Source organism: Myotis brandtii, unplaced genomic scaffold, assembly GCF_000412655.1.
Source record: "Myotis brandtii unplaced genomic scaffold, ASM41265v1 scaffold29, whole genome shotgun sequence".
NCBI lineage: Eukaryota > Metazoa > Chordata > Mammalia > Chiroptera > Vespertilionidae > Myotis > Myotis brandtii.
The window spans coordinates 1,116,746-1,126,719 of record NW_005361075.1 but is presented as its reverse complement, the minus strand read 5'-3'; the positions used below and the strand labels follow the sequence as shown (position 1 = coordinate 1,126,719).

Sequence of the window (9,974 nt, the reverse complement as noted above, 5' to 3'; positions counted from 1 at the left end):
GCTTATCGCCTCACTCCCGTTCGCCTCCCCCTGCCTCATCCCTGCCATGGGAGCTCCTCAACTGCTGACGTGGCTCGGGTCGCTGCTCGGCGGTGGAAATGCCCGGCGCACAAATGTGGGAGGGCGAGGGTGCGCATGAGGGGGGGAGCGTTCGGGGGACGGGCGAGCCAGGAGCGAGCTGGCAGGGACACTCCGCCCGAGGGAGCTGGGCCCACATTTCTAAAGACAGAAATATGGCCCTGAGTAGTGGTCATTCCTTATAGATAGGTCTTGTACTTTCCAGTCTTCTCATTGCCTTTTCAACTTCTTGTTACCTTTTTATTTTTTAGGCCAGCTTCTCCCAATTACATTACTTGGCTGGCTCCTGAGAGCATTTGGTTTGTGCCCTCTGTTTTGTACATCAGTTTAAGACTCTCAAGATGATAGTTCTCAAATGTTTTTATTGTATGCCCTTACTACCCTGTGTCCATGCCATTCTTCTCTTACTAGAAGCAATAGCAAGATTTCACACATTTGAGAATGGGAAAGGATAGGAAATCCTTGAGATCTAAAATAAAAATTGACACTTCAGCTTTGGGATGAATCTTTAGTTTGCTGCCTTTGGAATCCTCTCCCTATATCAGGTTGCTTTGTGGCCCTAAGGCAAGTTCATTACCTTGACTAACTTGGTTCCTTTTCTGAGAAGAATTTGGTGATTCATGAAATTATTAGCTATTACGATTAGGTGCATCCCATCTTTCTCTTTCAAAGCTGGTTACAATTGTAGGCCAGCCCCAATAGTAGCCATGTTACTGTTAGAGGATGATATCATTTTATCAATTTTTAATCTTATCTGTTTTGTCCTGTACATTAGAATTTGACGGCTAGCCACTCCCTGTCACACTGGCTCTCAGAACCCCTGGGTTATAAATGACCCAATTGTAAAGTCTTGAGATTAATCTGACCTTTAGCCCAGGCTTCATAGTAAGCCTGCTCCGTATTTTGTCTTTTTCTGGGTGTCTTAACATTGTTCTAATTTGTTTCCTCTCTTTCAATATTTGGTCTGCCTCTTGCCTTTGTGTGGGGAAGCATGAGACTTGGAAAGTTTGTAAGGAGGACATTCTGAGAAAAGGGAAGTATGTGGAAGGCTACCTACCCTGTTTATCGGAATTCCGACAGGGGAGTGTCGAAGGCGGCGCCCCTAATTTTTCCTTGACTTTCCAAACAAGTCTGTGCATGTGCAGACCCCCGGGCGTTTACTGGAATCCTTATGCCTAATATTCGGGTGCCCTTGCCTAGAGGACATTGCAAACATGTGTCCTTCCAAGATTACTCACCCTACTGATTGTATCTAAAGATAAACTCTATATCAAACTGCAATAAAATCCTAACGAGGCAGGCAATCGAAGCTGCCTGGTTCCTTTAGCCAGGCTGTCCCTTAGCCTTCTTTTTCACAGCAACTGTTGTGTCGGAGTAATCATTCATCCGTCGTTCAGGGTCTGCTGACCAGCCCTGGCAATGTGGTACCCGGTGTGAAGACGAAGGAATGCAACGAGACATGCGGAACCCTTGAAAACAAAGAGGAAGGAAACGAAAGTAACTGCGCAGTAAGTCATTGGAACCCACTTGGGATATCTAAGTTTGAGGGAAATGTTTTTCAGCTAAGGTTTCACAATAGGACAGCAACTGTCCACCGAATAACAGATCTCTTTGTTACTTAAAAAGTTATTTAAAAAAAAGGTAGAAGTGAAAATTTCATCACATACAAAAAATTTAAAAAGTAATTAAAAGCAAATGGTGCCTCATTTATAGAAGAACAATTAAAGAGCCTGTTGCAAATTGTTATAATTTATAGTCCTTGTTTCCCTAATGCTGGAACATTAGACCTTGATCTCTGGGAACAAGTAGGTAGGAATTTAAAGAGAAATCAGGCCCAGGGAAAACGAGTGCCCTTGTTATCTTTAACTATGTGGGCTCTTGTTCGAGCTGCACTATGCCCACTTCATATTGAGGATCAAAAGCCTACAGAACGCCAGGAGGATTTATCACTGCCCCCTCCTCCTGAAGTAGAGCCTGTCAAGCCTGTAATACCTAAGGCCCCCAATCCTCCACCTCCGGTGTGGGAAGGCTCATCAACTAGATCCTCAGTTAAGGGATCATGTGTCAGGCAAGCTATGTTAGAAGGAGAGCTTTTGGCTTGCCCAGTTATGCAAGATCAGCAAGGTAATCAGATACATGAACCACTCTTCTTTAATACCTTTAAAGAAATAAGGAAAAGTATTAGAGAAAATGAGGCTAGCAGTCCATTTACAAAAGGACTCCTTAATGCCTTGTCAGAAAATTACCATAGACACCTTGGGACTGGCAGATTTGGCTAAAACAACTCTGGATGCCAGTCAGTATTTATGATAGAGAACAGAATATGATGAGATCTGTGAACAACAGGCTGCTTATGGGTGTTCACTGGCGACCTCACCTGGGAGCCCTCTGGGCCCCATTCAGGCTGTGAGTCCCAGGTACTTTAAAATATCTTCTGAAAGATCTATGAAAAGAACTCTAACTTATTAAGTCTTGTCTGTGTGTTATGCACGCTTGTAAATATCATATATGAGCATCTGTTGATTGTTGCTTTATGTGTCTTTGTTGTTTGGTTTAATTTGTTTAAAGATGGGGCATATTTCACTTTGCTAGGGGCCCCAGCTACTTGTGGCAGGCTGAACACATGGCAGGGATTGCAGGAACTTCCCAGCAGCTGCCAAGAATTCTTAATCTTGGGGATCCTTCTTGCTCTCCCTCTCAAGGCATCAGCCACTAGAAACTCTTAGTAGAAGTTCTTGTCTATCTTTAATGTAACTTGGTTACTGATTGATGTTCTTTGCTTGCTTTCTTATCTTTGAGGGACTTAGTTTGAAGATTCTAAGGCTAATGTCCCAATCCACCCTTTTATGAGTACTCATCTATTTACTATAGGGTGTTTTTTTGTTTTGTTTCTGTTTTTAAGATCTCTTCTTATATGTAAGATTTCATGTTGTTAGTCTACTCAGAGAGAAAAAGTATGGGAAATAATCATTTAAACCCCCCAAGTCTTTTTCCTAAGATAATTAGATCTGTAGAAGTGCCCTCCAGCAGGCTGCAGAAATAGCAGTTTGGGAGCCACTCCCATTTTTTTTTAAAAAAAAATTAATACTTTAACATTAAAGCCACTGAGTTACCCCTGTTACAAAATTTGCCAAGAAAATGCCTTGGCTTATAATAATTGGCTTTAAAATCTCAAAGTTGTTAAGGTAAAATAAATATAACTGAAATGAAGGGTATATGATAAAGCTTTTTCAGTGGTAATTATATATGCCTAAACATAGTTTTCCAAAGTGTTTGGTAACTCAAAACTTTGGAGTTTGCTGGATTAAATAGTAAAAATTATTAAATATCGAGGTATTTTGAAATATTAATCAATCTGAATTTGCTTCGTATGGAGAATCTAGAGGATGGATTTGAATCTGTTAAGTTGTTTTTTATTTGAAATATCTATTAAAATGTGAATGTATTGCTAATCTGTGGAATGTTAATTACTTATATGTCACCTAAAAATGAAGTTTTTTAAGGGTTAAGAATTCTAACTAATTGGAAAGAAGGTATGTTTTTGGTGTAATAGAAGGATGAGGCATGGAGATGCATTTTGAAGGAGAAAGAAAGTGGTTTCTAGAGCTGGTTATTTCTGAAAGTTGTAAGGTTCTGAAGAAAGGTTTGTGGAAGTTGTAGAAAGGTTTGTGAAAGTAGACTGTTTATAAAGAGAAATGTTGAAAGGAAATTATAAATAACACAGACCAGTAAGCCAGGACAAGTAGAATAGGGAAATTGAAATGGTTAAACAGCAATTTGGAGCCATCTAGTAAATCCTACCTTCCCTAAACCAAGGACACTTAAGAGTAAATGATTTGCATTTTGCCTCCCTAACCAGAGGGTAAATAGCTTATATCAATATACTCAGGGATACAGGTAGCAGAAATCCAATTAGTGTCATTTGCTGACCTCACCCAAGGACAAATGAAATTAGAAAATAAACCTTATTTTGGAGAGTCCTTTTCTAGTCTGTTAAAAGGAAAAAGATCTGTCTTGTTTTTTTTTTTTACCCAGGAAGCAAAAGTTCTATAAATTATTGAAATTGTTATATGTTATATTAATCAGGTAAATTTTTTTTAAAGGCCATCTATTAACCATGGTAATTGAAGTTTGCTAGCCTATGTTTGTGTCTAATACACTTTGAAATATGATTTTTTTGGCAAAATAAATTTGACAATCCTTCCAGATTTGCATTTTAAGCCCTACCTGTCCCTCCAGTATTTGGCAATTCTTAATAAGTGGCAATACATTTCTTTGCATGAATTCAATAAGACCTGTTTCCAATTGTAGCTATATTAACCAAGATAATGGGCCTGCTTATAGCAGCCAGGGCTTCACTGCTTTTTGCAGAACTTGGTCCATCCAGCATTCTACAGGAATTCCTTACAGTCCACAAGGGCAGGCCATCATTGAACGTGCCCATGCTACCCTGAAGGTTATGCTAGTAAAACAATAAAGAGGGAATATGGGACTCAAGGATCCTGCTATACTACTATCTAAAGCAGTCCTTACCTTTAATTTTTTTGAATCTGAATAATCATTTTTAACCCTCAATAACCCCACCTTAGAAACCACAAGTCTTGTGGCGAGATGTGGACACTAATAACTGAATGGGATCCAATGAATTATTAACATGGGGAGGGATATGCGTGTATTTCTACCCCCACAGGGCTGCTGTGGATTACAGCACGCTGGATCAAACCCTGCCGTGGCATTGCACGGGGCCAATACTCTTCCAGAAACGAAGAATTCTGGCTCGGGGACTCCACAGAACCGAACGTTGCGCATTCGCCGGACCCGGACGGTCCCCGAAATAACCTGGGGAATGATAAAGAAGCTGATGAAAGAGGCTGAGGAACTGTTGCAGCGTACTTCCTTTCCACTCACGCCAGATAACCTCTTTCTTGCTATGACTGCTTTGATTCATCTCAGCTCTTGTGCGGTATGGTTTAGTATTCTTATTTGGCTTTGCACCAGCATCAGCCACCATGTATTGGGTCCATGTTATAGACCCACCTTTCTTTAGGTCCCTCACTGGGGAGACACCCCTTTCCCTGTCTCTAACAATTTGACCTCCTTCCTAGGAGGCGTGGACTTGCCACCTATAGGCAGTCTTGAAAATGGGACACATTGGACCCCAGTGCCCCCTAATACTACCTTCCACTCTAACCTCTTACCCCTTTGTGTTACTACTTCCTCTAAACCCCAATATTGTTTAAAGGCTCATAATCAGATCTGGTTACATACTATCCCCAAGGAAGGACAAGCAAGGGCCCAGTTTATCTTCCTCTCAGCAGGAAGTCTAGCCAAGGGCAGGCATACCTGTGCTACAGCTCCACCACTGCCTCCATGTAAGCAAAATAAGAAGTGGGATCCCTCCCTGGAGGCCTTACATTGGGAAGTCTGCCGAGGGGAACGGGCTCATTATTATCAGCTGGGAGACCATCGGATTGTAGACTGGGGCCCACATGGCCGCCTGCAAGCTAATCATACTAATAGTTTAGTCCAACCGTACCTCCAATGGCACTTTTGTGGGGTCAGCTAGAATCCCCCCTTGCATGGAAAGGAGGAGGTTTGGTTCCCCTCGCCCTCAACTACAAGATTTTCCGGTTCAGGAAACCTTATGAAGATTAGGACGTGTTTTCCATCCACTGAACTTATGGGATGGGGATTATCAACAGAAGTCCAATAATTATACTAGGACCTTTTCAAAATATCATTCAGATAGTAGTTTGGTATGTACCATACATCCTTATGTATTTCTCATGGGTCCCAGCTTACAAATTACTTAACAATAATTCTTTTCTAATACAGGTAGGAGAAAGGGCCGACTATTCATCCTGTATTACCAATCAAAATGTCACCTCATTGAATATAAACACCATTATAATATTGAGGAGACAGGCTGAGGTCTTAATACCCATTAACCTTACTAGGGAGTGGCAAGGTTCATCATCCATTGAAATTTTAGAAAGCATTAAGTCATTTGAGGCCTAAAAGATTTTTGGGGATGCTCATAACAGCCATTATCTTGGCTATTGTTATTCTTACTACTGCCAGCGTAGCTGTGGTGGGCCTTTCTGAGTCTGTGTAGACTGCCACATTTGTAGACAGTATGGCCAAGAATGTAACTAAAGAATTTACTTTGCAGCAGCACATAGGTAAAAAAATTTTGGCTAGGTTACAAGCTGTAGAAGCAGCCATTGAATATTTGGGGAAAAGACAGGACACCTTAGCATACAGACAAATACTTAATTGAATTGGGGACATAAGCACATATGTGTCACCCCCTTAAAATGGAACAGCAGTCACCATCAGTAGGTTGACATTAAGAGCATTTGTGGGGAGTATTTCATGACAATCTTACTGAAGAAGTGAATGCTTTACAAAAACAAATCAAAGACTCCCTACTTGCTATTAATGAGCACAAACAACATACTACTGCTTGGAATGCAGTAAAGGAGCACTTAAACTGGATAGACCCTACCACATGGTTTCCTGGAATCAATTGGCACCTGATCGGACTAACTGTTGCCTTCATTGTAATTCTTTTTGTTTTTCTTATAGTCTATAGAATCAGAACTCAACAGTGAACAAGCCTCGTAGAACCCAACATTCCCAGGCGTCAAGTTCACCGCAGCCCTCTGTCTTCTATACCCGGCAAAACAAAAAAGGGGGAGGTGTGGGGGAGCATGAGATTTGGTTGGAAAGTTTGTAAGGAGGACATTCTGAGAAAAGGGAAGTGTGCGGAAAGCCGCCTGCTCTGTTTATTGGAAATCCGACTTAGGGGAGTGTTGAAAGCGGCACCCCTAATTATTCCTTGACCTTTCCAAACAAGTCTGTGCACGTGCAGATCCCCAGGTGTTTACTGGAATCCTTATGCCCAATCTTTGGGTGCCCTTGCCTAGAGGACAATGCAAACACATGTGTCTTCCCAAGATTACTCACCCTACTGATTGTATCTAAAAGATAAACTTTATATCAAACTGCAATAAAAGCCTAACAAGGCAGGCAATCGAGGCTGCCTGGTTCCTTTAGCCAGGCCGTCCCTTAGCCCTCTTTTTCACAGCAACTGTTGTCTTGGAGTAATCATTCATCCGTCGTTCAGGGTCTGCTGGCACCTTTGCCAAAAAAACTTTTTTTATTGCTCTGTTTTTCTTTTAGACTTCTTTAATTCTATTTCACTTTGATCCTAATGTCCACTCCCTCATTTGGGGGTGGGGGGGTGGTAGTGGAGTGGGTGGGAGGAAAGGCACTGGCGTCCCCAAGCCTTATTTCCATTTCAGGAAACTATCCCTTTTCAGATGACTCTACTGAATTGGGGTTGCCCAATAAAACTTGACTAATATTAAGGCTAGAACCAACACCCAAAGGAATTGAACAAGGTTCAATAATAACCTTGTATGTGATGTCTCTTTCGTTTCTCCTTATTTTGTCTTATTTCCTTTCAGGGCTCCTGTTTTTTTAAACAAAGTTTTTTGTTTTTTGAAAATATATTTTTATTCATTTCAGAGAGGAAGGGAGAGGGAGAGAGAGAGATAGAAACATCAGTGATGAGAGAGAATCATTGATCGGCTGCCTCCTACACGCCCCCCACTGGGGATCGAGCCTGAAACCCGGGCATGTGAATCGAACCCGGAACCCCTGATTCTGCAGGCCGACACTCTGTTCACTGAACCAAACCAGCTAGGGCTAAAAAAAAGTTTTAATGTGGAAATTTACAAGGGTAGAGAAAGCAGTTTAATGGACTCCTATATATAATTTCCCTTCAGTAATTATCAATGTTTAGCCAATCTTGTTCCATTCCACATCATATTTTTCCCAATTTTTATCAATGAAAATTATTTTTTAAAAGTTTAAACAGCCTGGCCAGCATGTCTCAGTGGTAGAGCATCAACCTATGAACCAGGAGGTCACAGTTCGATTCCTGGTCAGGGTACATGCCTGGGTTGTGGGCCCAATCCTCAGGTGGGGCATGCAGGAGGCAGCCAATAAATGATTCTCTCTCATGATTGATGTTTCTAGCTCTCCCTCTCCCTTCTCTGAAATAAATAAAGAAAATATAAAAAAGTTTAAACAGTACAATGATCACCCATAAACCTACCACCTACACTCAACAATTGCTAACATTTTACCATATTTTCTTTATGGATATACTATGTGAAGCACTTGAAAATCTGTTGCATCCATCATGACTCTTCACCCTTAAATATTTCATCATGCACCTCTTAAATAGTATTTCTCCTACATAACCAAAATTCCATTATTGCACTTAAGAAAGTTAACAATACTTCCTTATATTAGCAAATATTCAGTTCATGTTTGAATTTCCTCAATTGTCTCCAAAATATCCTAGATAGGGATTTTTTAAAAACCAGAATCCAAACAAGACTATACATTACATTAGATTATTATTGCCTTTTAAATTTTTCATTCTTCTCCCCTCCTTTTGCTCCTCCTTTGTTCTATTGTAATGCCTTTTTGAAGAAACCAGCATTCTGGATTGGCTGGTTACCTCTTTATAGTGTGATATGTTTAACCTGTTTCTTTAGCCCATGTAAATATCCTATAAACTGTAAGTTAGGTCTAAAGGCTTGATGAGATTAAGATTAAACACTTTGAGAAAAATACTTAATAGACGAAATAATGTCAAAATTGTCCTATTATAAGTGATGCAATGTTGATCACTTGGGTAAGATGTTGACTATCAGTTCATTCTTTTTTAAAAAATGTTTTATTGATTTTGGAGAGAGGGATAGAAACATCAACGATGAGAGAGAATCATTGATTGGCTGCCTCTTGTACACCCCTGACTAGGAATGGAACCCATGACCTGGTTCATGGGTCAATGCTCAACCACTGAGCCACACTGGCTAGGCAGGTCACTCCATTTTAAGTTATCTTTTTTTTTTCCCCCTGTACGATTTGCAAACAATTTGTGTGGTGATATTTGGCACCAGATAATATCTTGTTCCCTAACAACATTTTGCTTAAAGTTTTGGTGATTTATAACACTTGCCTGAATCAATTATTTCATTTTGGGTTGCAGAATGAATGGTGATTTTCTAAGCCTTTTATTTCTTCTACATTTATTAGGTAGATGTCTTTTTAAAAAGTTTTCCATTATTGACTAAGAATGAATTGCAGTTTTAAAAAAAATAATTATTTTTTATTGATTTCAGAAAGGGAGGGAGAGAGTGATAGAAACATCAATGAGAGAGAATCACAGATTGGCTGCCTCCTGCACAACCCCTACTGGGGATTGAGCTGGCAACCTGGGCATGTGCCTTTGACTGGAATCAAACCTGGGACCCTTCAATCCGCAGGCCAACGCTCTATCTACTGAGCCAAACCGGCTAGGGCTACAGTTCTTTCTAAGAAGAGAGGGTAAATGCTTAAATCTTCCCTTTCAGTTAGCAATTTTCAGAATAAGGAGGTGGTGTAAAAGTTACCTCCAATGTGGCAAATTCGTTTTTTTCTCTTTCTGTTTTTGAGTGTTATTCTAGATTACCGAGTTTTCCCCAATTCTTTTCATCTTGGATGGATGTCCTCAGCCATCTCTTTTTCCCTTTATCCACGTCCACTGTCAATTCTCCGCATTTACGCCTGGACTTTCCAGTTAGGCCACTAGAGGCCACTACACTAGTTTCCTCCTTGCCCCTATGCTGCCGCTCTATCATAGACTTCGCCATGTACTATCAGCTGTTGTCTCTCTGGTGCTGACGCTGTCCACGGAGCCGCTCTAGGATATTGGGAGGCCTTCCCATGTTGCGTGGGGAAGGTTTGGACGACGCAGTCGCCTCGCCGGCCCCCGGGCGGTTAGCGCTTCCGGGGTCGGAGGGTGCGCGGGGTTGAAAGCGGGCCGCTCCGCCCCG

At 41.1% G+C, this 9,974-nt stretch overlaps 1 protein-coding gene across 6 annotated transcripts in view; it reads left to right on the top strand.

The window, feature by feature from the left end:
- PRR13 (proline rich 13) overlaps nucleotides 1-6,772 on the top strand; it is a 19,012-nt gene extending 12,240 nt beyond the window's left edge. For all 6 annotated transcript variants that reach the window (XM_014542070.1, XM_014542068.1, XM_014542069.1 and 3 more), the window contains exons 4-6: nucleotides 1,476-1,586; nucleotides 4,769-5,041; nucleotides 6,667-6,772. In XM_014542070.1, coding sequence (XP_014397556.1) covers nucleotides 1,476-1,586; nucleotides 4,769-5,041; nucleotides 6,667-6,705 — 423 coding nt within the window. In that variant the 3' untranslated portion in view covers nucleotides 6,706-6,772. The remainder of the gene's footprint in view (nucleotides 1-1,475; nucleotides 1,587-4,768; nucleotides 5,042-6,666) is intronic.
- Nucleotides 6,773-9,974: the final 3,202 nt, after the last annotated feature.